Raw genomic sequence first — 27119 nt, forward strand, 5'->3', positions numbered from 1 at the left:
CGAGAAGTTTTAGGACTTGGAATACATCAGTGACAAGGTCTTATCCGTGCATCTCTATTTGCAAGGATTCCCATATTGCAACTAGATTGACATGGCAGTATAAAGCCTGCATAGGTCTACTTCAGTTATCAACACAACAACGGTCGCGATAGGCTGATATTGCATTAGGACTTCAACATGACAGCTCGGAGAAGTAAAAAAAAAAAAAAGAAAGAACGGGAGATAGCCTGGGACCACACAAAACATAGAGGAATCGAGCAGGCATTGCCCTCTATGACGGTCAGGAGTGCTGCTGCCATTTCTACCGGTGCTCGTCCTTTGCCACTAACCTGTACACAGATTCCACATTCTCTCGTCTCGGTTAGGTGGGAAGTTCAACTTTTTCTGGGAGCTGGCGTTAACTCTGTATACACTCCACTGTCGTAAAACGAGGAGACACATCACAAAGATCTCAAACTGGAGGGGATGGAACCACACGCAAGACAGTCACCGGCAAAGCAATCATGGTAACATTTACCGCAACGCTACACCCTTCAAACATAACGTATTTGTAAGTATCGGAGAAATTAAATATGCGTGACATGCTCACCCGTTGGCCAAACCACTATAGCGGTTTTAACAGTCGATGACAGCGCGGGGCTATTTATAGAAACAACGTTGCTGCACGAGAATCCATCAAAGTCTATATAAACATCTCCTTCTCTTCTTACTACAGAATACCGCCTCGGATCGCTACACACACTTTGGGCAAGCTATGAAACAGCGCCGGACATCAACGCCTGTCACATTCTGTCCTCTGAGATAAAGGACAACGATGCCACCATGTCCTCCGAGGCTACAGGACAACTTTTGAACCGTGAACTCACGATGACTTCCTCGCAGCCGTTGTGATTTTTTTGGGAGGGGGTTGGGGGGGACTTTGTGTGTAGTTCAAAGGTGGATTTTAGACTTCAGCTCACGTTTCATGAAACGTTTCCTCCATGTTTAGAACACGTAAAAGCTAAAAGAAAGGCACTGCTTAACCATTTTTATTTCTATCGAGCGGAGCGTGTAAATTGGCTCTTATGGGAATGAAGCACTCCTCCCGCTGCATGCTCCTCCGGAGGAAGATGGCGGAGTCGGACAGCAATGAGGTGAGTGGGAGAAATGCACTTTATGTATTTAAAAAAAGAAAAGAAAAACGTGCCAGCTTAATAACTGTTCTTACGGTTCTGGAGAGTAATGAGTCGAATGAGCCGATACGAGTCAATCTCATAATTAATAAAGTGTGGGGAATTGAAATAGTAAATGCCCCTAAACGGATAGCACAGACATGATCAAATAAACGGCGGAGGCTGATTGAATGCTGTAGTTCGTGGACGTTGTCCCGTTGAACTGTTGTTACAATGTGAAATTAACCGGGCAGGGGGAAGGACAGCTGGGTTTATGTTGGGTGTCTATCTGATGCTGAATTCGCTGCAGCGAGAAAGCATGCGCTGTCCAGGGTACTGCAGCACTCCTGTTGCTACACACTCCAGACGCTACAGAGAGTTGATGCTTCGAGCAAAACAGAGCCAATTTGAGCAACAGACAATGTCAAATAGCAGCTTTTAAGATGCAGTCTTGTCTTGAGGAGGAATCAGCCGTCATGCATGCACGTCAATTGCAAAGTTGGTTCCGCACAGAAATATGTCCATGCAAAAAAGTTCATGCACAGCTTGTGTATTTCTACTGAGCCTTCTTCCAACATTCCTGGACACTCAACCGCAACTTCAGCCTTTCAGTTTGAGGCTACACAGCACAGGCTCCTGATGCATTACAGGTTGACATCACCGGCTGCTTCCCCTTCCTCCTAATCGCCATGTTGGCAGCACACTACATTTACAGCGGTTCTCTCTAATCCCACCTGTTACTTAGAGAAGCTTTCCAAATGAAATATAGATGTCCTCTCAGCATAGTAGCTACCATATACATGGCCAAAAACCACTCAACTAAAACCTTCAGCGACATAAGTAATAATAGCAAGAGCAAATCATACCAAATCAATAGCTTCAATGTAATAATTATAGCAAGCATATTTATTTTATATAAAAAAAATACAAATGTTCCTATTGTCCAAAATAACCACGTGCATGGTCAAGGTTAGGCTATGGCATTCCAAACACAGAGACAGAACACATCAAGACAGCAGTCCTTGTGCGGTAAAACAACAAACTAAATGGATTCCTCTCCTGTCAGGAATAGGAGCTGAAATGTGTGTACTCGTCTCCCAGGTCGGACAGAAGGGCATTCGCCACACTCTTCGTTTTCCTGACTTCTCTCACTTACGTTGGCTGCAGCTGCTCAGCCCTGATAAATCATCCTGTATCCAGTTCCCCCCTCTCTCTCTCTCTCTCTCTCTCTCTCTCTCTCTCTCTCTCTCTCTCTCTCTCTCTCTCTCTCTCTCTCTCTCTCTCCTGACTTTTGACCATGTTAAGTCTTTTTCAATTTTGGAGTGAAAGAAGCAAGAACTGCATATGAATTGCAATATTCAAGGAAGCATACATGACTGAGATTATTTGAATACGTCATGTAATAATTCAAACCAATTATTTTACCAATATGTGGATACTTTTACATTATTGTCCTAGGGTTAAGTCTTCATACAGATATGCCTCAGGCCGTGAACATTTAGGCATGTATTCAGGGTTATCACTTTAGATTTGAGTGTGTTTTAGGAAAATGAAAGAAGAAAGAAATAATTGTTTCTTCTTTTATGATCGATGCTACTTCAAGAGGAAGTCTGCCGGTTGATATCCTTTGTAACTGCTGTAGGTATGAATGGAGATTTGTTAAGAGAGAGCAGAAAAGCACTGAGTGCAGCACTGCTGCACTCCGCTAATAACCTAAACACCCGGGAAAAAACGGTTGTGTTCTCACTTCATCCTACAGGGAGCTCTTCTATCCCCTGTGCTACTGATTGTTCAAGGCTTCGGGTGTGCTTAAGTGTGGCGGCGTGCTTTTCTTGTTTACCTGCCTGCAGGTGCATCAAGGACTGGCCCCCTGTGGTTGATTGAAAAAGCAGGGAGAATGATAAATATAAGTTGCAGTGGGGAAACATTCTTGTTGGACTCTGGAGCTGGGTGGGAATTCACACATGTGCGGCATTGGACAATCATGCACACAGGTTAGGGGACATATTATACCACCAGGTGTGAGTGTGATTAGCCATTTACAAGCCGTTTTGAAAATGAGCAGCTTAAGACATCGCAGGTGGGCCTGTCCACCTAGATGTATTACGGATAGATGACTAACATTTGATACAGTCCACTGGGTAGGCTGGTAGACTGATCTATCCAGCACACATCTAGGAGGACACGCCCACACCTGGTGGTATAATATGTCCCCTTTTACCCAGCCATCACCGCACACACTCAGGAGACCTCAGCACGGATCGCCGGCTCTGTGTACCATTGTAATCAAAACTCAGCCATAAACTGGTTTCAACATCTACACCCTGTGTCTCTGATTCGGAGGAGCCCAGTAAAGACCACCTAGGACGAGGGTGGCAGCAACCTAGGTGGCCTGTAGCATCGTCCCTTGCTACAATAAAATATGAGAAGTATGCGCTGTAATTACAGTTAATGAGGCGATGCAAAGGTTGCAGACAGAGAGAACAGATGTGACAATGTCTGTCTAAACATTAGGCAGCTTTTTAGCAGTCTTCCTACTTTCTTTCTGTGTTCTCCCTTTCGTGGTCTTTATTTGTGTTGCTGCTCCTCAGGCGTCCTTCACACTGATTGATATTAAGCCTGAGAGGCACCAGTGGCGTCGTCCATATACCGGTGTGAGGTGAATGACAAGTCTCATTTCCTCTTGCTGACGCATAACATCGCCGGAGGAAATATGTTTTACCCTCCACGTTAGAGGAGCCTTGACTTTTAACAGACACTTGTCAGCAGTTAAGGTGTTTTGATATTTTTCTTTCTTTCTTTCTTTCTTTCTTTCTTTCTTTCTTTCTTTCTGACTTTCGTTTTAATGCATTTGTCGCATTTCTTCCTTTTCTTTTTAATTTGTTTCCTTCTTCCCATAACCCTTTTATCCGATCCCCGTCCTGCAGCAACCACAGCCTCCGCCGCAGCAGCCAATCCGCATCATCCAGTCCCGGTCGACCCAGCCAAGCCCTCTTCCCAGGCCGGTGCCCTCCGTCCAGCCGGGGGCACGGCCGTCCCACTCCACACACAGCCCCCATGGGGCCAGCCTGCCAAGCTCTCCTGGTAGGGGGAAGATGGCCAAGCTCCTCAACCCAGAAGAGATGACCTCAAGAGACTATTACTTTGACTCCTACGCCCACTTTGGCATCCATGAGGTACAGCGGACATGTCAGATGGATTTATTGGTAGCAACAGCGATGAGTCGTGCCCGACCAACTGGTGGCTAACTATTTCACACAGACTTAAATAAAGTGGAACTTTGAATTTCCACTGAAATGAAAAGATCGAAACTATAGATAGAGAGGAGAGAGCGGGGAACAAAGAAATGTCTGCTTTTATCAACTTTAAAGAGGGATCTGTAAGATAAGGATTGTTCTATTTTAACCATGTAGGTCAAGTAGGGTTTAAGTACTTTTTGCTTCTCAATTACACACACACACTCACACACACACACACACACACACACACACACACACACACACACACACACACACACACACACACACACACACACACACACACACACACACACACACAGCTGAAATTGAGATTTGTAGAGTTTATTCAGCAACAAACTTTTTATAAGGTAGAATCGAAAAGAATTAGCCTGAGTATAGTGGGATTGAACAGACCCCACATTTTTTCTCTTGAACTACAAACATGTGTGAAACCACCAAACCCTTGGTCCAGCATCTGGCAACCATTAAGAGATAAGGACAACTCTATCTCAACAATGAATGCTACCCTTATGGTCCTTCCCCCTGACCTCAATTGTTCCCTGTCCTCCTGCCTTTCCCATAAGGAAATGCTGAAGGACGAGGTCCGGACCCTGGCCTACAGGAACTCCATGTACCACAACAAGCATGCCTTCAAGGACAAGGTGGTGCTGGATGTGGGCAGCGGGACGGGGATCCTCTCCATGTTCGCGGCCAAGGCCGGAGCCAAGCACGTGTACGGGGTGAGAGGCGCCGTCACACTCAGCCATCAGGATCCCCTCGCAGGATACACTCTGCTGAGCAGCAGAGTGCATCACAGTTTGTGTGTGTTAGTGAGTGAGTGAGTGAGTGAGTGATTGACACACTGACTGACTGATTAACTGACTGAGGGACACACAGAAAAAAAGAGCATCTGTGTGTATGTGTGTGTGTGTGTGTGTGAGAGTGGGGGATTAAGCGAGACATTGACTGACTGACTTATTGACTGACCGATTAACCGACTGACTGACACAGACAGAGAGAGCATGTGTGTGTGTTAGAGAGAGAGAGGGTAAGCAAGTGAGACACAGATTCACAGAGAGCAGAAAAGCACGTTGTTGCAAAGTTGTGCACGCGTCAGCATGAGCCGCGCACACTCAATCGGTTTTCATTAGCACATCGATGAGTCATTGTGTTTCTGCTGTTCATCTAACTCGGTATGACTTATTGAACCGTCTCTCCCTCCCTCTCGCACTGATTGACATTCTGAGATCTCTCCTAGCTGCCACTTCTCAGGCGTGGTGAGTGAGTAGAAAGCAGAGCTGTCCATCAAATGGTATCCAAAGTACACTTGATGGATGGACACACAAGGGTCTTGAGATAACCGCACAGACACCCAGAGGACGTGTTGAAATGTTTGTGTTTAATAGACAAAATCAATGCCCCGTGCCTTTGCTATGACAGCTCTTTCTGCAGCTCTCGTTTCCCTCGTTATTCTTCAACATCCTTGTCCCTCTCGGTATATACGTCCCGTTTTCAAACATCAATTCCATACATGAAGAGCCATGCCTTTTGTGTTGTGGCAGTCTTTCACACAATGACGTCGGCTTGGTGAGCAGCTCTGCTGAGGCGTGGAGAGAGAGAGTGCTACCGGGCCTGATGCACCCATCCTGAGTGCTTGTATGGAGCTCTGCAGCGTCACTACCTCCTCGCCTGAATCATTTACATGGGAGATTGCCAAAAAAAGAAATGACTCTAGAAATTTCATTACTCTAGAATTACAAAAGAAAATGTTGTCACTTGGATCAAATGCGAATCGAATATGACATGATTGTTTTTATTCAATCGAGCTTGGACTGTGTCCCATAGCTCTCATGCAAAACATTGAGACTAAACATACGCATTTCCAATAAATGCTCACAGACTCAGGTGACCACTCGACATAGGTACGCACAAAGCAGCATGGCTGTTGGCCATGATAGACAGAGACAACAGCCAATAGGCAGTGTCCACATTTTACTGGATAGGGTTCTGCATCTAGACGCATGCGTAGGCTTAGGCCGATCTTCCCAGGCCATCGTCACAGCCAGGCTAAAGTCATGCTTCAGCGTGCAGTCTTGAGCATCGTATATGTCTAAACTGAATATGAAAAACACAACACCACTGTTGAGGAATTTACCCGCACACCTTCCCAAACCTGTCTGCAAATATTTTGTTGTTCCCTGGAATCAGTCCCTGGATTGTTTCTCTTGGAAAATGGGTCTCTTTTAATGGGTTCTCCTGCTGAGAATCAAGGACACTGCAATCGGAGTCGGGGCTGACCCAAAAATGGAAATCGAGCAGCTTGCAGAGCTGTAGGGATCTGAAACGAGTGTGCAACATGTTTTCCCCCGGGTAGTTGTGACTGTAAGGAAAGAAAGAGAGAAAGAAAGAAAGAAAGAAAGAAAGAAAGAAAGAAAGAAAGAAAGAAAGAAAGAAAGAAAGAAAGAAAGAAAGAAAGAAAGAAAGGAAGAAAGAAAGAAAGAAAGACAACAAACAAACACCTGCAATGAAAAAAGGAAATTGCAAGGAATGAAGCAATGGAAACAAATAATAAGGAAGTAAGGCATGAAAGAAGGAATTTCTTGAAGGTCATTTGAAGGAGGTAGAGGTTTGAGACTCAGCAGGTGTCGTCTGGTGATTCTGCTCACTTCATTACCTGGGCTGAATGGGGACAATAGCCTGTTGTTGGCCTCAGGACTCGCCAGTCTGCTGCAGAAAACTCAGTTTTTATGTCTCTTTTATTTTAGTCTTTGGCTTTTACGAGGCTTCTACCTTGCATCAGCATGACCTCTCTCTCTCTCTCTCTCTCTCTCTCTCTCTCTCTCTCTCTCTCTCTCTCTCTCTCTCTCTCTCTCTCTCTCTCTCCCCCATCCCCCCCAGATTGAGTGTTCCAGCATATCAGAGTATTCTGAGAGGATCATCAAGTCCAACCACCTGGACAGCGGTAAGATCTTCAATGGGGGGCCATTTCCTCGGCAGGGGCCACTGCCTCTGCAGATTTCACAAGCCATTTCACAGTGCAAGTTCGTCCCCACAGTATTGGGTCTGGGGTGAGGGGGAAGGGGGGCATATGGTCACCGCTGACTACAGATGTATGACCCGATGACAAGTGTGTGTGAGAGCCTGTATGTGTGTGTGTGTGCGATGCCCTAGCAATGCTTACCTAACATACGTCATGAGTTTCATCTCTTTTTTTCCCTGTCAATAGAGAGAAAAGACAGATATATGTGTGATGGGGACACGTGGTCACCTCTGACTACAGATGTATGAACCCAATGACAAATGTGTGCGAGAGCCTGTAAGTGTGAGGGTGTTTCCCTAGCCAAGCTTACGTAACATGCGGAATGAGATACAGCTCTCTTTTTTCACCCGGTCGATTCGTCCCTGCTTAATGTCTTGCTAATATCGTTTTTGTTTTTAACAAGTATATTGGCTTGTAACCCAAATAGACATTGACAGAAACATTATGACATCGCTTTCCCTGCAACAACACGAAATTATCGGATTCATGCTGTCAAACTAACCTGGCGGTGGCGCGTCTTCTGAATAATGAGTCTATAAATAAACAGAGTGTCAGCAAAGTGTGCACCTGTACACTCCAGACCCGCGCCTAATAGACACATTGCCTTTCCCCCCGCTCAGCGAGCCTTTCCCAGCACATCAAGGCCTAAGAATATGCCGGGAAGCAATTTCTGGTTAGTGTGACAGGGTTCATAAGTCATTTGGACAAAACTGGGGGGAATCAGGGCAAACTATTCAGAGCAGGGATCAAGGGGGCAGGCTGACAGGCAGACTGAAGCCAGGCGTGGGTCTGCTGCTTGGCTCTAGAGGAATAGGAAGGGCTGCTGGGATGTATATGCATCTGCTGCACAGGCCGATTTGTTCCAATCACAGAATACGTGTATGCATATACTACACCCACACGAAAACGCGCAGAAAATACACACTCACGCACACACATACGCACCTCTTGTAGAGTACCATTATGGCATCAATGTGGATAAGCCGTGTTTTTTTGAAAGGGTATGAGCAAGGTATGGGCATGGAAAAGTTCTCTCAACGTTTATGCTTCGTCAGTGATCACCATCTTCCGAGGCAAGGTGGAGGAGGTGGAGTTACCCGTTGAGAAGGTGGACATCATCATCTCAGAGTGGATGGGCTACTGCCTCTTCTACGAGTCTATGCTCAACACCGTCATCTTCGCCAGGGACAAGTGGCTGGTAAAGTCTCTCTCTCTGTGTCTGTCGGTCTGCCTGGCTATCTGTCTGTCTGTCTGTCTGACTGTCTGTCTGGCTTATACCTTGAACATTTGCGGGCCATTCATTCAGTCAAAGCACTTCATGGAAATGTAGCTAAATCTGCAAAAGAAACAAGACGATAGAACTGCCACATGATCACATAAACAAAGTATGATGGAAATCTGCAAGTAGCTTAACGGCCATTTATATTCAAAACCTCAAGCTAAGTGTCCCAGGCAGCGGCTGTGAAATGAGATGGCGTCTTAGGTGGAATGAAGACCTTTACTTTCCAGGGGTAATTGATGGCTTCTATGTGCTCTTCATTCGTCACACAGAAACCAGGAGGATTAATGTTCCCTGACCGGGCTGCACTCTATGTGGTAGCCATAGAGGACAGGCAGTATAAAGACTTCAAAATACACTGTAAGTCTCTCTCTCTCTCTCTCTCTCTCTCTCTCTCTCTCTCTCTCTCTCTCTTTCTCTCTCTCTCTCTCTCTCTCTCTCTCTCTCTCTCTCTCTCTCTCTCTCTCTCTCTCTCTCTCACACACACACACACTATAACACCTTTGCTAACCAACAAACAACAAACAAGCACATACACGTACACACACACACACATTTTCACAGGTACATCACTGGAGGCTACGGTCAATAGCTTAAGTCAACAGGCTTTTCACACTCTCAGTAAGGGCCAAGGGCTGGGCTTCAGACCTTGTTACTGCAAACAGAGAATTGGCCACAGACCACTTATTTTCTTATCTGTGGTTCCCACCACCAAATCTTGCTGATGAAGTACTGCAATGCAATCAAACAGGGATTTTCAGAGAGAATCGCAAAACACTTGCCAAAACCTGTTATATTTTTCCTGTTATAATTAAATGTGAATCTGGGTAAAAGTGTGAGTATAAAGGGTTGGATTGAATGGGTGTTGGAGACTTGGGGGCTTGTCCCTCTGGTCCCTACAGACAGAGGTCTGAGCAGCCTCCTGAAATGTCCTGTAGTCATTTGTGACCGTCTGAGCAGGACATTGCCTTAGTGGCACAGACAACACATTATACCTCCCCTCACCTGGGGGAGGGGGGAGGCGGCAGGGGGTAGTGACCTCTTCAACACCTTCAGCCTCTGTACGTTCCTGCACCGCCATCCTGACGGGTGACACTAGGAATGCTTACCCCACACCGACCGTACCTCGAGGAGCGCCCATGAATAATGCAGCGCCCATGAATAGGGATCGCTTCGGAGCGAGATGGGGGGGTTAGGGGGGGGGGGGGGGGGGGGGGGTTCAAAGACGGCAGAGCCTCTGCATCTGAGGTGTAATGAGATGTGACTTACCGTGACTTTGACAGGGTGTCTGATCCTAGAACTGCACAATCATGCAGCTGCAGTCCTGGAAAAATCAAACAATCAAACACACTGTCGTACACTCTCTTAACCTGAATTCACCTCGAGAGTCCGAGAGGTTTGAAAATCTCAACGCCGTCTTTTAAACAGGGTGGGAGAACGTGTACGGGTTCGACATGACGTGCATACGCAACGTGGCCATGAGGGAGCCTCTGGTGGACATCGTGGACAGCAAACAGGTGGTGACCAACTCCTGCCTGGTCAAGGTGAGCACCACCATTTCCGTGTCATAATTTTGTTGTTTTGTGTTTTTTTTCTTAATTTCACTGGGTTGTTTTCTCCCACAGCTGCATAATGCCAACTACGTTTCTTGAATCTAATACTCTGACATTGTCTTTAAAGGAGAGCTTGAGCCCTTGGCACCGCCACTAAAAAATGCTCTCAGGTTTAAAAAAGGTGTGTCGCATCGACGCTTAATTAGCAGGCGACTAATTAAGAACGTTGTCAGCCAATCAGAGATTATGCATGAGATAGACCTTTTTCACAGCAGTGTCAGCGTAGGACAAACACAGGTGTTGCTCGTGAGACTAATTATGGTTTGGCTCATTATATGTACTACCAGGGCACATGTTCCACAGTCAATTAGTGTGATCTTCTCTAGTTTAGGCCCCGTCCACACAGAGCCGATTTTTTGGTGAACCGCATAAGTCTTGTGCATTTCGGCTGACCGTACAGACGGAGCCGGCGGATCCGGTGCCCGAAACCGCACATTTCTGAAACCATGTCCCAGGGTGGTTTCAAATATATCCGGACCTCTGCGGTTTCATGCTAGGATTCGTGTGGACGCCTGAAACGCAAACGATGACGTCATTGCACCCCCACCAGCTGGGCGACGTCAGAGTTGCGTCTAATTTTTTATAATTTCTTTTATTTTATACAGCCCCTTGATAAATTGAATCACTAACTGCATTAACAAGTATTTCTGCTCCGTTTAAAAGGTGAATCTCCTCTTGACTGAATGTTTGCATACAGCGAGCAGCCTTAATGCGCGCAGGCTTGATGCGCTCCACTTTTTTCTTGGGAGAACCAGCGGCTTGAATATTTAGTAGAGCGTTTCTACAGCTCAATGCGGTTTCACAATGAATCCGTCTTTACAGAGATATTCCTGAACCGCAAAATACGAAACTTGATCGTGTTTGCCCGTTTGGGCTCCGTGTGGACGGGGCCTCAGTCTATTCCCTGTGCCCTAGTTCATAGAAAGAGCTGTTTTTAGGCTATCTCACAATTAGGCCTCGGTGAAAAAGGTCTTTAGTGCGGGTTTAACCTAAAGAGGGAGTCTAATTCAACCACTGTACAAGTGATATTTGGATTCCCCTTTAATGACCTCTCTCTCATTTCTTAATCACCCATACTATGATTCCATTCACCTGGTTTCATCAAGGCCCCACTGCCTGTGGTGAACTATGATAAAAGCAATACTCATTTGAACCCACTGTGAATCAGGACATGTTCTCACTCCAGCTATTATGACTATTCACAGAGGAAACTCAATTTTGACAAATCGTTGGCTGCGATAGAAGCAAGGAGAGGAGCTACATGGCTCTCTTGACACACAAGATGTTCTCTCTCAAAATAAGACGTCATGTTCCCCTCAAACAAAAATACCTGCTGCATTAGGACAGCATTCAGCATCCTACTGAGACTGCAACGGCGCATGTGGTTCGAGTCTGAACCTGAATGTCACTACAACACAAGCAACAACATTTCAACACGGTTTCATCAGGCATGACTAAACAAAGGACGAGGAACAGTGTGTCCCGTGTAACATGATGATCGTGCCACACGCTCCCTGCTGCTCTGTCCGTGACCTTAGCTGCACTAATACCACTGAAGCAGGGCTTACTAACGATGCATATCAATGCCACCCGTCTAGACGTTGTTTTGTTGTTATTGTGCTTCTTGTGAGGCCTTCATTGACCTTCATTTATTACCCTTACTTAATTTTCCTTCAAAATCTATACCCACCAATAGCGAGACCACCCGCTGCATGCAATCATGCATGCCTTGATCAATTTGCCGCCTTTAGGACAAATGGCAAGCTCCATTGTACCCCGATCCTTTCAAAGGCTGCCCCCTTTCTGGGGAAACAGGCGAAGAGAATGACTGGAGGATTGGCTGTCTGAGAGTGATTTTGTCTGGGTTGATTGAGGTGGAGTCTGTTTTTGTCGTTCACCTTTCAGCCGAGGCGGCAACCAAACTTTGAAACTTACTTAGTTTCCAATTTGAAAGTTTTCAAATAAATAGCATTATATGGTTGCAGCTGGATTGTGATTTGCGAGGTGTGGGCTTTATGGAAAGCAGCTTTTATGTGAAGATTCTGACGGGCGCATCATTTTACATTTTTATTACCCAACAAACATGGGCAAAATGTTTCCCCTCCGGTAAATATGTCATCCGTCAGCGGCATCCCATCACGCCCGGAGCGCTGAATAGATAACAGCGTGTGATAGTGCTACAAACCCAAATGTGTTTACCCTGCGTGCTGTCAGGGTGGAATGACCCCGGCAACCGCAGGCGTCGCCAGGGTAATTTCATCCGGGACGCCCTCGGACACAAATGGTTAGGGGATCGAAACCAGACGTTGAAATATAAAATACATACACACGGATAAAACTATAAAGAAACAGGGATGAAGTTTGACCATTACCTTCAAAACCGGAGAATAGAATACTTTGATTCTCATGTCTTGGAAGCCCCCCAGTGACTCCTCCGCACCTCTTCCTCGCCTTGGCTTTGGCCTTTAGTTGGCTGTGAGTTGCAAGGTTCGGGCTGTTTCATGTGGTTCCTGCACTCGGGGCTTTTAGTGTTTCATATGGGGCTCATTACCCATCCAGGTTCCTGCTCTCCTCCCCCGTCCCCCCCGTCCCCCGTCCACAGTGTTTTCCTTCAGAGTAAGGGGAGGAATATGATGGCAATAAGCCGCTGGAGGTGTGAAGTTCGCACGCATGGAGAAGGCAGGTAGCGTGAGAAAAAGAAAAGGGTTTATGTGGGTCTGACCATGAATAAATCGATGAAAAATCAGATCAATGCCCTTTTGCTCTGGTGTTCTTAATGGCGTTTCACACCGTGGACGGTGTCACACCCCGGCTCAAGGGAAGGACAAAGGAGGAGACCACGCAAGACCGGTAGTTTTACCAAATTATGATCTATTTAAACCAATTCAAGATTAACCTAATAAATGATGCGTGAATGTCAGTAGTCAGTAACGGGTGCAGTGTCTGTGTGAGTGGATGAGTGTATGGTGTGTGTAAAGCAGCAATAACTCAACCTAACTAACCCAAACCAATACCAAAACCAATACCAAAACCAAAACAAACCATTCGTCAAGAGAGAGAGACCCAAGTGGCTGACTCCTGCAGCTTTTATAGCTGCAGGAGGGCAGCCAGCATGGGTGTCGACGATCAGCAATCAGCTCCTGGCAGCCTGCCAATCAGGAGGTGCCAGGAGCTGTCACACCCCCCTCCATAAAAACGACCTAGGAACCTACGGACTACGAACTAAGAACCAACGGACTACGGGCCACTGAATTTAGCCTGAAAGGGACTACTCAAAACCGGCAACAAAGCTACCACCTTATCCCCTTTACAAACAACCACCTCTTTACCATACCAACCACCTCTTTACCATACCAACCACCTCTTTACCATACCAACCACCTCTTTACCATACCAACCAACTCATCTCCATACCAACCAACTCATCTCCATACCAACCAACTCTTACCATACCAACCAACTTATCACCATACCAACCAACTCATCTCCATACCAACCAACTCTTACTGCTGTTTTAACTGCAACTGCAGCAACTCCTTCTGTTGTTCAAGGGTGAGACTCCCCCCTGGTTTAACCATCGTACTTGGTAAACCCTTACCTTCATCAGAAGCACTAGAATAAGAACTTCCCCCCTAACTGCCTATCCAACCCTGAATAATCTTGACCCTAATGTTCATGCAGCTTGTGGTGGGTATTTACGCACTGTAAACCAGCCGGTTTGAAAGGCGACCTGCAAGCAGGCAACCCCCAATATCCTTCGGATGTGCCCCCGAGACAATTGACATTGAACAATTGACACTAACCACGCCCCACAGCACTACAAAAAGGGAAAAACAACCAAAGAAAAAAAATTCACGTAACCCAAAGGGGAAACGCAACTAAAGCCTACCAGGGAAAGTTCAAACTCAGACATGAGCTCACCAGACAAATCAACTCTGTTAGCCTAGCATGAGCCGCATTACCCACTATGAACCTGCTCCCAAACCAACTACTACCCATGTCACACCCCGGCTCAAGGGAAGGACAAAGGAGGAGACCACGCAAGACCGGTAGTTTTACCAAATTATGATCTATTTAAACCAATTCAAGATTAACCTAATAAATGATGCGTGAATGTCAGTAGTCAGTAACGGGTGCAGTGTCTGTGTGAGTGGATGAGTGTATGGTGTGTGTAAAGCAGCAATAACTCAACCTAACTAACCCAAACCAATACCAAAACCAATACCAAAACCAAAACAAACCATTCGTCAAGAGAGAGAGACCCAAGTGGCTGACTCCTGCAGCTTTTATAGCTGCAGGAGGGCAGCCAGCATGGGTGTCGACGATCAGCAATCAGCTCCTGGCAGCCTGCCAATCAGGAGGTGCCAGGAGCTGTCACAACGGGAACATGTACAGGGATCAGCTCTGTGGTGTTTGAAGGGGCGGGATCGCCCGAGGTGTGGAGTGTCCTGCTGACGTTGGATCTATTTGTGTGCAGGAGGTGGACATCTACACGGTGAAGGCCGAGGACCTGTCCTTCACCTCGGCCTTCTGCCTGCAGATCCAGAGGAACGACTACGTCCACGCCCTGGTCACCTACTTCAACATAGAGTTCACCAAGTGTCACAAGAAGACCGGCTTCTCAACCGGTAGGACTGTAGGAACACGGGGTGGGGGGGGGGGAGGGAGCCGAACACTCTGGTGATGGTGTACACACACACACACACACACACACACACACACACACACACACACACACACACACACACACACACACACACACACACACACACACAGGAATATAAAGATGGAAGGGACTTAGTTCCTTTCTTAAAAATCACTAAAGTGGGTGAGTCGTTTTTCTCTCTTCTCAGAACAGATGGAGGTTTCAGAGGAGCCCCTATCCACTCTCAAACAGTTAAGCACTGCGTTATCTGCAGAGTACAGCACTCTTCTTACTGTGCAGCCTTGTCTGACCAGGGGCAGTCTTTATAATTAGCCCTTGTGGAAGAGTGTAGTTAGACTAGAGGGACCGGCAACTCCTGAAGGCCCTCATGTGCTCAGGCAGGTTGCAGCACTCTGATCTCTGCCATCCTTCCACAAGGCCCAGAAGGAGTTTCATTTATAAAGGGTCTCTTTTAAATGAGGTTCCTGATTAAAAGCCCCTTGACCAGAGAACAAAATGTCACCAAAGAACCGGGGGTGTTTTTTTTTAATGAACAGCGGGTTGTGTATTTTTTTTAAATGCTATGCGGACTATGACTGACCTCTAGCGGATGAATAAGGTATTGAAGAATAACTCAGTCATCACCCTTATAGTTAGCGTAATAAGTACTTCCATGTTTGATTTATTATTGCATTGTTGATGTATTAGTAATTTAGTGCCCAACAAGACAACCATGAAATATGTTGACTGACACTATATCGCTAGCCTAAAAAAACTGCTTCCTCAGCGTTTTTTCCCCCCCCGTCAATGCCAAACGCTTAACTGACTTTAGAATACAGTTGGGAGAACGAAGGGATTCAAACTTTCTGATTTGGTTAGTTTGTGTCTTGGTGTGTGGGTGTGTTTGTCTCTTGGATGTGTTTATCTGTGTGTGTGTGTGTGTGTGTGTGTGTGTGTGTGTGTGTGTGTGTGTGTGTGTGTGTGTGTGTGGGTCTCTGTCTGTGTGTTGGTCTCCGTCTATGTTTGTCTCTGTCTCTCTGTCTCTCTGTCTCTCTGTCTGTGGGTCTGTGTGTCTGTCTGTGGGCGGGTGTGTGTGCGTGTAGCAAATGTATATGTGTGACCCACCAGAGATTATAATTCCCTCCCGCTCAGGAGAACAACACAATATACAATCTCGCCTATTCAATTAGCATTGCAAAGCAGAGCGGAGCCGTCAACATCTCCACGCCCGGCCACACACTAACAGGGCCAGGGCTAACGCTAGCAGCAGCCGCAGCAGCCGTGATGCTGACGACTAGCAGACAGTGTCAGCGGCTCACAAAGGAGGCATGCGGTAAGAGATGGGGGGGGAGATAGTGGCCTCGGGATAGAAAGTCAATTGTCAGTAGAATCGACCTCACGGGTAATCAGCGGATGTTCAGGAAGTTGGAAACTCGTTTGTGTATCGGCTCTTCAGGCTGTCAGCTGTTGGCAGCCAGAAGACCCACAAACACACACACACACACACACACACACACTCGCACACGCTCACACACACGGACATGGGATGTTGTTTTTTGCTGCCGATAACCCCAAACCACAAGGCTGTGGAGACCTGGTCAGGACTGAACAGCCGTGCCAACCGAGTGCTGGTGGTGTCTCATCTGTCCCAGCTCCAGACGCTCCGTACACCCACTGGAAACAGACGGTGTTCTACCTGGAGGATTACCTGACCGTCAGGAGGGGGGAGGAGATCACCGGCAGCATCGCTCTGCAGCCCAACGAGAAGAATAATGTACGTGAGTGGGGTTCTGCAATGTGTGCATAATGCGTACAACGCGCATCCTTGTGAATACGAATGTGTGCACGTGACTGTGCAGGTGTGGTGCATAACGGAGTTAAAATGAGGATATCTCGTAGGATCCTTTCGGGTTTGGATAAATGCAGCACGAAGACTTTTTCCGATCGATGCATCTTACTGAGGGAACGACTTTCCTGTGCTTTCAACACCAGTGAGCATGTGTGTTAGTGTTATCACTGCAGACAAACACATTCCTCCGCTGAGCTGGTCGCTCCGTGACCTCTAACCCTTCAGGCCAACCGAGCTGCTCATGTTTCAACAGACCATCCCCAGCACCTTTCGCACACGCAACACACAAACGCAGGCATGCATGCACACTCGCACACACACACACACACAAACACACACACACACACACACACACATGCACCCTGTGTATTTTATTCAGAGTAAGTATGTTGTGCTCTTGGCCACAAGTTGACCCCCTGCTCAGTGAAGCCTAGCTAAATGAATTATGACCTCTCATCTTTCATCTTGTTTCGGTCAAAATGGGTTCATCTGTCTCTTGCTCTCTTCCATCCCCCTCCCTCTTCACCTATTCTCTTTCAACCTGTCTATTATTCCATCATTCACTTTTACTCCTCTTCTTTCTCTCTCTCTCTCTCTCTCTCTCTCTCTCTCTCTCCTCTCCCACCACCCATCTCTGCTTCTCTCTCTGGCAATGCAGCGTGACTTGGACTTCACCTTTGAGCTGGATTTTAAAGGCCAGCTGTGTGAGGCAGCCATATCCCACGACTACAAGATGCGCTAGGATGGGCGTACGGGAGGATGTTGTCAGGTGTCAGCCCCAAACAACACACCAAGGGAGAAGAGGGGCGCGCCTGCCCCTTCGGACCAGAAGCACAAAAGGGATACGGTCAAAACTAAGGAAGGTGCTAGGAGATTAGTCCAGGTCAAAAATATAATAAATGCTTCAGCGAAGGCATGGCATGTCAGCAGCCATGTCACCTTGTAGGGAATAAGTGTGGGGTTCTTCAAACTGACTGTTACTTGAGACAACTCTGAATGTTAACACCTCTTGAATCTTTGAATGTTTTCCATTCTCGTTGCATTACAATACATGTTGATGGTTGTTGATGTGTAAGATGTGAGTGATGTAGCCGCTAGTTGACCGTCTGTTTTGACTGTCCATTTAAACATAACATTCAACATCCTGAAGTGTTGATACATTCGTGAAGCGCTTTGTTAGAGAAACCCTTCAATTTAAATCCATTTGCTTGAAATACGGGGAAATTGCAGCACTTCACCACGTGAGTGAATGGTATATGTGTGTGTGTGTGTGTGTGTGTGTGTGTGTGTGTTGTGTGTGTGTGTGTGTGTGTGTGTGTGTGTGTGTGTGTGTGTGTGGTACATGTAACAGTTGACGTGTCTCTGCCGTGAGTCCTTGTTTCAGTGCTGTGTGCTTTATGATAAGATGGGAGCTCACTGCTGTGACAGCACTCCGAACACGGTGTTCTACTCACTCTGCAATCGATTCTGATAGCGTACATATTTTAAATGCCTTGACTTTTTTTCCGGACGTTTTGTTTCCAGTCCTATAGACGGACCTTTGAACTATTGGTATCATTTATCTGGTATCACTATATTGCACAATACTGCGGGTCAGCCAAGGGTTTGGCCAGAATTTTGCACTGTTCTCAAATGCATCCAACGGGTCCTTTCTGAGAGGATTTAACAGCCAGCAATGGGTGTCTATTTTGCTTACATATCTAATTAGTTGCATTCATAATTGAGTCAGGATTGGAGTGTTTTGGCTGGTTAACTTAAAAAAAATGTATACGTGTGGAGACATGTTCCAATGGGGTCTCATGAGTGTTGATCCTTGATCTTCAAAGATGGTGATGTTGTTTGCCTGCTCTCAGAAAGGTCTTTAACAAGGTGGTGCTTGGAACGCTACCTCCTCCAGTAAATCACCTAGACATCGATCCAGTTCACCAATAAAGACCTCTGGGACAGATCTGCCCATTGTCCCGCTCAACACTTTATTTAGACCAAATGTCAGGGTTATGTGCCTCACAACATGTCGGGAACACCCTGCGCTGATTAGAAGTACAAGTCTGAATCGTGAGCCATTCAAGCATTAAGCAGACAAAACAAGTTCCCCTAATGATGCGAAATGCTGGTGAATCTCGATGGCCACATAGTCAGAAGGCTATAAGAATGTAATGGGGAATTTAAACATTAGGATAATTGGTTGAATGAGCCGTTCAAAATTCCACAATTAACATGAATAAACAATGATTCCACATGAACACGATGACGCTACAGTAGGTTAATGAGGCACTCAGTTAAGCCCATATTTGTTATTCAGTTTTCCTATGATCACCATTCTTTCATTACATTATACTGTCATTGCCATGTGTTAATGTGAAGCACTTTGTGAATTGTAATGAAAGGTGCTATGAAATTAAAGTGATTGTATTGTTACTATGATTTCTGCTATTAACCGTTTCAAAGTGCAGCGTGACAATAGTCCAATGCCAAACAGTAAAACCCATTGTACATCCTTGGTCTTTCCATCAGTCCTCTAATCATTCATATCTTGGGCCTGCTAAAGATACATTGATGATAAATAAATACGTGTGGTGGCCAATACAATCAATACAATGACTGGCACAAGATCTTTGATAAATAACACTGACAACATATCCAACAATAGAACATCAGTAATAACATCGGGTTATGTACAACACTACTACAAAAATACAATTTTAATCTATTTTTACTGTTTACACGTAACCATTTATATATATTTTTAATAAAATATCTTTAAAATATGCTCTTGAATGTGCGACTGAACCATTGGGTCTGTGAGCTGACAGTAAAGGGAGTGGGAGAACAGAGTTTGCGGTCTAAAAGTTCATGCAAAGTCTACTACATCCAGAGACGGACTTCACCGTGTGTGCGTGTGCATGCGTGTGTGGTCAGCAGCACGCACGCGTCTTCTGTGAGGGGCTGTGCGCCAGAAGGACCGTCTTCTCCTTGGCTCTGTCCTCTTGTTCCTTCAGTATCCTAGTGAATGCACTCGACATAATCAAAACAATGTATTTTCCGTGGGTTGTGAGATACACCAACAGCTTTTCAGCAGTAGGCCCACATTTTGTTAAAAGTTTTTCACATGAATGTATTTTTTGCAGAGCGTCGCATGATTCATTTTCCAGATTCACACTTTTGTTTAACGAACGTTTGTTGGGGATGAAAGCCCTATACTGCCCCCTTGTGTACACATTAAAGTGATGATCAGAAAAGTCGCGCACGGGCTGTGCACAGAAATATAAAGCCAGCTCACGTATTGAGAAACACAAATGGCACAATATAATTGGCAGCACTTTTCATTCTCCCTGTTCCGTTTCCCAAACCAACAGACTGATTTCAATCTGGTGTTCTTTGTGCCTCTCGTAGGGAGAAAATTAATGAATAATTACATATTTGTTAACGTTTTGTGTGGTTTCTCCATTACAAAGGGACAATGCTCACCTCGCCATATGCACCATGGATTCCATCACATTGTGTCCCGAGCATGCGCTGCATTCATAGAAAATGAACTGGCCGTCCTGTAAGGAGAGAGACAACAAGCGACCATGATGGCTGTAATTATCCACAAACAAGGAAAAGGCCCGAATGCAGAAAGCTGTGGATGCGACCAAACAGTTTTTTGTCGCTGATGATCAGGCAGAAAGAGGAGAATAACGATAATATCAGAGGTTGGGATAAATTGAACTAATGGCTTTCTGCACAAGCACAATGATAAACAAGCAAGTTGTACTAATGGAGCACCATTATGTGTGGATTCCTGTGTATAATGGGGTTCACTGGGAGACGGGAGGCCCCTGGAACAGGGCAGTGTGAGCTAATCTCACCATGCAAATGTAGCTATGTTATGTCCACAGCCCATTTATGTTCACTTCAGCTAATGTAAATTCATTTTCCCCTTTTCAGGTGAAGCCAGAGCCAATAACAATGTATGCATGAATGCTGTCTTGTACATTAACCTAATGAAGTAAAAGGTCACATGGAACAGACTATACATGAAACTAAAAATATGTAATGAAATGAAGCATGAACTTGTCTAGGGTAGAATAATAATTAATAATGAAGCAAACCATAAATATAACTAATTATACCAAATTACGTAAATATAGTGTTAGCTTTTCTGAATCATTAAGCCTCTAACGTTTAACTTATTTAGATTAGGTCAGAGGTAGACTGAATCTGCTCATTAGCATTGAGCCAAGAGCTTATTTTACAAGAGAGACAAACGGACCTTAGCTAGTCTCACTCCCGCTGCAGTTTGGACCTCCCTCTCCCTCTCCTTGTCTGTTTTGTTCCCCAGGATCATTACAGGGATTTCCTCATCTGCATCTTCCTAAAGGCAGACAATAAAAGAAAATCATAAAAACACATGAGATGATTAGGCTTGTAGAGGCTATTAAAACCTCCAAACTCCTTTTATTGCCATCAGAATATGAATAAAACCGTATAATACATGAGCAGCTATCCATACGGTATCAGATTACTTCTACTAATCTACAAATATCGATCTTAATATTACCCCGAAAAATTAGACATCTTATACCAACATCTACTTTTCGCAAATCCATTCAAATGTGCATTAACAGTTATTAAGAACTTAATGAATGCATTATCGTTCTTGAAACTCACTTATTATTATTTTTTAACTCAAAACCTTTTTCCTCCTGATGGATACGGACACCTTTGCGTTTCCCTCCATTGTACAGCTGTTTGTGGCAGCAATAAGCACGGGCCTCACCTGCACACTGGTCAACCACTGCCTCACGCCGGTGAAAGTGAGCTCAGACGTGATGTCGTACATAACCACCACGCCGTCGGCCTTGCGGAAGAACTGCTTGGTGATGCTGCGGTACCTGCAGGAGGGGGCGGAGCCAACAGCAGGTGAGACGAGGTGAGCGGCAGAGCTTTTGTTAAGCTGATGGTCGACGCTTCGCCGGAAAAACGCCGGCAGGATCTCTGGATGTAGAGCTGGTAACCGCAAGGTTGCTTGCATGGTTGACTCTGCCGTCGTTGTGTAAATGTGTGGTGAATGAGTGAAAGTCAGGCGATATTGTGAAGCGCTCTGGAAAAAAGCGTTATATAAATGCAGTCTATTTCCCATTTACCAAAACGATTCCTGTGCACGCCCCTGTGCTGTGTCTGTCTGCATCCACTCAAAAAGGCTTCGGAAGTTATTGTTTTGTTTTTAAAATGTCTCTTTGTGGGCTCTTTAAGGGTGCCTCGAGAAACAACTCAGACAAATTGGAAATATGGGTAATCTAGCTTTGCAGGTTACTCCCCCCCACCTACCCTCTTAAGCCTTAAGAGTCTCCTGGAACGACAGGACAGGAATATGTTGGTTTTTTACAAACAATGTGAATTTAATGAGCAAACTACCAAACCAGGGGAGCTCAGAACCCCCACAACAATCCCTCTATCCAGACAGAGTAATGGCCTGGGTCGGATGTGCTGGCGCTACGCCTCACCTCTCCTGCCCTGCCGTGTCCCACATCTGCAGCGCCACCTGGCTGTTGTCCACCAGTATTGTCTTCACACTGTAGTCCACGCCTAACCATAGAAGCAGGATTGGGTTATTCTTTCCATAACTATAAGGGTGTCCTGCAATATGTCACATCATCATCATCTTGTTAGCTTCTTATAAACATTAAAAGGTGTTACTTTTTCATATCAGACTTATTATATGCTTTACTGTTTGGGGAATTATTTGGGATTGGACACAAACAGTATTGCAATCCCTGACAGCTTTCCTTTACATTGTTTTGCAACTTTCTGTGTGAAACAGTGACCAAAGTGCATTGGGAATTTATAGTTTGACCTCCATGTCAGCTGTTTGGATATCTCGGTTCTCAGGAAGAAATATGTAGGAGTGGGAGTCAGTCAGTCAGTCAGTCAGTCAGTCAGTCAGTCAGTATATATGCCCAGCTGTCTCTCTGCTCTACATACCCACAGTAGCCGAGGTACCGGGGTGGAAGCAGTCGTCACAAAAGCGTTTCAGGAGGGAGGTCTTCCCAACGCTGGAGTTCCCCACTAGAATGATCTTGAAGAGGCGGTCAGGGGGCAAAATTGCCGCTTCCTCCTGAACAGTATTAGAGGCAAGGCTGGGGTTAGCATCACAGGATCCTTAATATAGCAGTGGGAGACGTTATATATTCTGTACGTTGTTAAAGTGATGTAACCGATTACCCTGTGTGAAACCAAAAGGCCAAACCTCTCTCACGTTACTACGGTTAAACTATCCTCTACCCCCCCAAGGCCCCCCATAACCGGACATGGTCAAGAAGCCAGACCAGGCGGCGCCCACGGCGTCATAAGGCTCACCTTAAAGCTGGTCTCCTTGCCCACCGGCTGACCTCGGGGGGAGGTGGGCGCGTCTTTGTCCCGTGCTGCCTGGGGCGCGGGGGAGCGGATATCGCTCATCACCAAGTCCATGCCCTCCTCCTCCACCTCCGCCTCCTCCACCTCCTCCACCTCCTCCTCCACCCGGCTCCAGGTCTGCAGCGGGGGCGCGGCCTGCAGCAGCTGGGGCAGGGGGTCCTCCTCGATGGAGATGATCCTCTGGAGGTGTCCTCTGGAGCGCCCCCCCTTCCGGCCCTCCGCAGCCTCCCCCTGGCTGGGGGTCCACAGGGGCGCTGGCCTGCTGGCTGGGGGGGCGTCCTTGGCTGCGCGGGGGATCCCTCTGACCTCCTCGCTGTGGGGAAACAGGTCTTGATACGTAGCTCCCAACTTCGAAAAACTTCGGAGCACCGGTTGAAGTTTCAATAGGTTGGTGCTCTCTTGACAAAAAGGGATTTTCTTTTATTAAAATCCTTTTTTTTCTTTTAGCAAGTTTGATGTATACAAATGCATTAAGTATACTAAACACATTTATCCAGCAATCAAACACTTTCAAGCCTACGGAAAAAAAGACATAAAAAAACCAATACATCTACATTTATGGAAATCATATTTCCATAACAACAAGTACAGAGCCAATACTGACTGCATATTAAGAGTGTTCACCAATAATCCCTCCCAACAAAATGGTTAATTCCAACAGAAACCCTCTAGGGTAGTGCCAGCACTCACTCACAGTGAGGAATACATTCTGGTAACTTGCCATCACAGACAGAATTATTTTATGCACCAACAAAGATATACAAATATAGGTAAAACAAGGTCCATTCTGAGTGTATGAACTTGCGAAAATACAGAGAAAGGGATTTTTCTAATGAGAAACAAAGATATTTATTAAGAAAACTGTTCAATCAGAACAGTTATTTGCACTCACACAGATTTTCCCAATTTTGTTTCCATAATAATTCCTCACCTCTTGACTATGATAGCTAGTGTGGGTTTAGCATTTTGGCACATACTTAGAACCATGCATCACCCAGATGGCAGCTTCACACAGCTAGTGAATGAGGTGAATTACTTTCCAAAGCATTCTATTTTTCCTAATCGATTACCGTGTTTAGTTAAAAGGGGTTTTACCTTAACCGCTTTGTTGTAGGATTCACAGTATTTAAAAACGGCATCTGGCTGCAATTTTGGTTTGGCACAGAGTTCTTTGGTGTCTGTAAGACAAAACAATTATTTTAGTGGCCGAGCTAAAAGTAATGATTTATATGGATGCAGTTAAACCGATTCTCTATCTAATAGATTCCAATGCAACAATACCAGGTAGCACATGTCACGTTCATCCCGAAGGTGTTTGTTCATTTCCCTAGACAACAAAAAAACATTAAGACCAAGCACAACAGCAGAACGTATCAAAAACAGATTACAACTGTATAAGTGAATTGAAATGGTATTGTTCTAGCATGGCAGCGGTCTATCCATCCAAAGTGTTTTATAGATTGCATTACGCTTTAATCCTTTCACTCTGCTGTTGCTCCTCACTGATGATGAAGCGGTGAACATGTTGTGCAGCCTACAGTGCGACGGCAAAGAAAACACGACAGCGCAGTGAACGTACTCCCTCTAGTGGCTGGCTGGCTGGACATACCTCAGCAGGTCCAGTTGTTTAATCAGGCTGGCCTGCTCCCTCTGCAGACCCTCAGTGATCCTGTACATCTCCCTGGTGGCAAACGACAAGAAGTGGGTGAGGTAAGGTCGTATACTTGACCCCTCTGTTTTGAACGTCCTCTCACATGCATCCAACATCCACAAACACAAAGGTCTTTACTTCCGTATAGCTTCGGAAATGTGACTGGGACTTCTGGAGAGAAAATGTGTTTTTCTGAAAATATATCCAGGAGGGTTTAAGGCAGAGAGTCCGGTGCATTACAAATGAGGGTGCTTCATCAACAACGCAATCCTCCAGAAGTGAAGAGGCTAGCAAACACCCTCAAAAGTCACTTCAGGCACCACTACACGTCCGACGCCGGCCTTCCACAGCCCGTCCACAAAGTGAGGAACTAAAGTAGCCAGGACTCACATCTCCTTCTGCTGCTGGAGGCGTGAGGACTGCTCATGCAGTTGGCCCAGCTGTTCCTGGGCCAGCGCCAGCTCCTGGTTGGTGAGGTCCAGCTCCGACACTAGCTCCTCGTTGGTCTGCCTCAGCTTCACGTTCTCCTCTTTGGTCACGTGCTGCTCGCTGTGCAGCTCCGTGCACTGCCGCTCCAACTGGACATGACAGACACACACAGACATAGAGACACACACAGACATAGAGACACACACAGACATAGAGACACACAGAGACAGAGAGACACACAGAGACAGAGAGACACACACATACATAGAGACACACACAGACAGAGACACACAGAGACATAGAGACACACAGAGACATAGAGACACACAGACATAGAGACAGACACAGACATAGAGACAGACACAGACATAGAGACACACAGACATAGAGACACACAGAGACAGAGAGACAGACACAGACATAGAGACACACAGAGACATAGAGACACACACAAACATAGAGACAGACACAGACATAGAGACACACAGAGACACATAGAGACAGACACAGACATAGAGACACACAGAGACACACAGAGACAGACACAGACATAGAGACACACAGAGACATAGAGACACACAAACATAGAGACAGACACAGACATAGAGAGACACAGAGACACACACAGACAGAGAGACAGACACAGACATAGAGACAGACAGAGAAAGAGAGACACACACAAACATAGATACAGACACAGAGACAGAGAGAGACTTTTCTGATTCATTCAATGACAGAATGTTGTTTTTCTCACCTCACCCACAACGCCACTATAAGTGTTGTGTTAAATGTCTTAAACAGGATGTTTAGTAGTATAGCGTACTTACAGTCCTGTTTTACAGGTGTGTCATAGTGGGTTAAAGACACAATGTGTAACATTTTGTCTAGCTTGTACCTTAAATGGTACAGACTCATCTGTGGGCCATAATGATCCATTGGGATTCCAATAATCAAAGTGATAAAATCACATCATATATTCTATACAAGTATTTAAATCGACACTCCCAAACCCCTCCCACTCACACCACCCAGCCAGCAGAGCTACGCTAGTTTGAGTCACACAGTTGCACAGCCAGTTTGATTGGACAAAACACTTTGTGAAAGAATCATGCCTCCAACTATAAATTACAACTTTAATTACATGGGGTCAATGTAAATTTGCCAAGATTCTGGATATTAAGTTACCCAAATAGTTTCTTCTGCACTGGTGCGTTGAATAGTGATAATACTAATCCCATGAAATATACACGCATTAACCCTTTCATGAAGGGCCTTTCAGTCCATACAGGGAAGAGGAGGAAGTTGTACCACGCGGTTTCAGATGATGAACGTAGGGCTTTCTCACCCTGCTCTGCTTCTGGAACAGCTGGTCCAGCTCGCTCTCCTTGTTGGACAGCTGGACCGCCAGGTCTTGGCTGCGAGTCAGGAACTGCTCGGAATCCTGCAGCAGGAGGGCACGGGGAATCAGAGTTCATTGGACTGTTTTCTAGACCCGTCACATTCTCCTTCTGTCTGTATTAAATACTGTCTTGACTCAAGGCTCAGATATGCTACAATAACACATGCAAGACCAAGACTGAGTGACCACATCAAGTTTTTTTAAGAGGGGAAATATATACAAGATAAGATTCATTCCTGACTTCCATCTCAATTATAATGTTTGTAAAAATAGGGAAGAGAGCAGGGAGAGGAGATGCCTGTGAATAGGCGGAGTACAATTATATCACAATTGTTAAAACCACACAGACAGAGAGAGAGAGAGCGAGAGACAGAGACAGAGACAGAGACAGAGACAGAGACAGAGAGAGAGAGAGAGAGAGAGAG

The 27119-nt window shown here is 45.8% G+C and overlaps 2 protein-coding genes across 3 annotated transcripts in view; one reads left to right on the plus strand and one right to left on the minus strand.

Annotated features, from left to right (window-relative positions):
- LOC115551484 (protein arginine N-methyltransferase 8-B) lies at positions 1-19056 on the plus strand. Of its 2 annotated transcripts, none has more exons than XM_030367267.1 (11): positions 1-550; positions 716-1133; positions 4079-4327; positions 4975-5130; positions 7289-7352; positions 8486-8628; positions 8982-9069; positions 10138-10253; positions 14800-14950; positions 16620-16741; positions 17475-19056. In XM_030367267.1, the coding sequence occupies exons 2-11, from the start codon at positions 1065-1067 to the stop codon at positions 17556-17558; spliced, it is 1242 nt and encodes a 413-aa protein (XP_030223127.1). In that variant the 5' UTR covers positions 1-550; positions 716-1064; the 3' UTR covers positions 17559-19056. The 2 variants fall into 2 exon arrangements, with proteins under 2 accessions (XP_030223127.1, XP_030223126.1); XM_030367266.1 differs by having other exon boundaries at positions 1-506.
- The window catches only part of cracr2aa (calcium release activated channel regulator 2Aa), a 14445-nt gene continuing 6094 nt past the window's right edge, over positions 18769-27119 (minus strand). Inside the window, exons 7-18 of the mRNA XM_030367261.1 lie at positions 26641-26736; positions 25257-25444; positions 24825-24896; positions 24497-24542; positions 24311-24393; positions 23159-23528; positions 22784-22916; positions 22306-22387; positions 21579-21693; positions 21072-21173; positions 20285-20361; positions 18769-19819 (exon numbers count right to left, since the gene is read on the minus strand). Of these exons, the coding sequence (XP_030223121.1) occupies positions 19732-19819; positions 20285-20361; positions 21072-21173; positions 21579-21693; positions 22306-22387; positions 22784-22916; positions 23159-23528; positions 24311-24393; positions 24497-24542; positions 24825-24896; positions 25257-25444; positions 26641-26736 (1452 nt within the window). The 3' untranslated portion in view covers positions 18769-19731. The remainder of the gene's footprint in view (positions 19820-20284; positions 20362-21071; positions 21174-21578; positions 21694-22305; positions 22388-22783; positions 22917-23158; positions 23529-24310; positions 24394-24496; positions 24543-24824; positions 24897-25256; positions 25445-26640; positions 26737-27119) is intronic.

The sequence above is a fragment of the Gadus morhua genome, chromosome 9 (genome assembly GCF_902167405.1).
Source record: "Gadus morhua chromosome 9, gadMor3.0, whole genome shotgun sequence".
NCBI lineage: Eukaryota > Metazoa > Chordata > Actinopteri > Gadiformes > Gadidae > Gadus > Gadus morhua.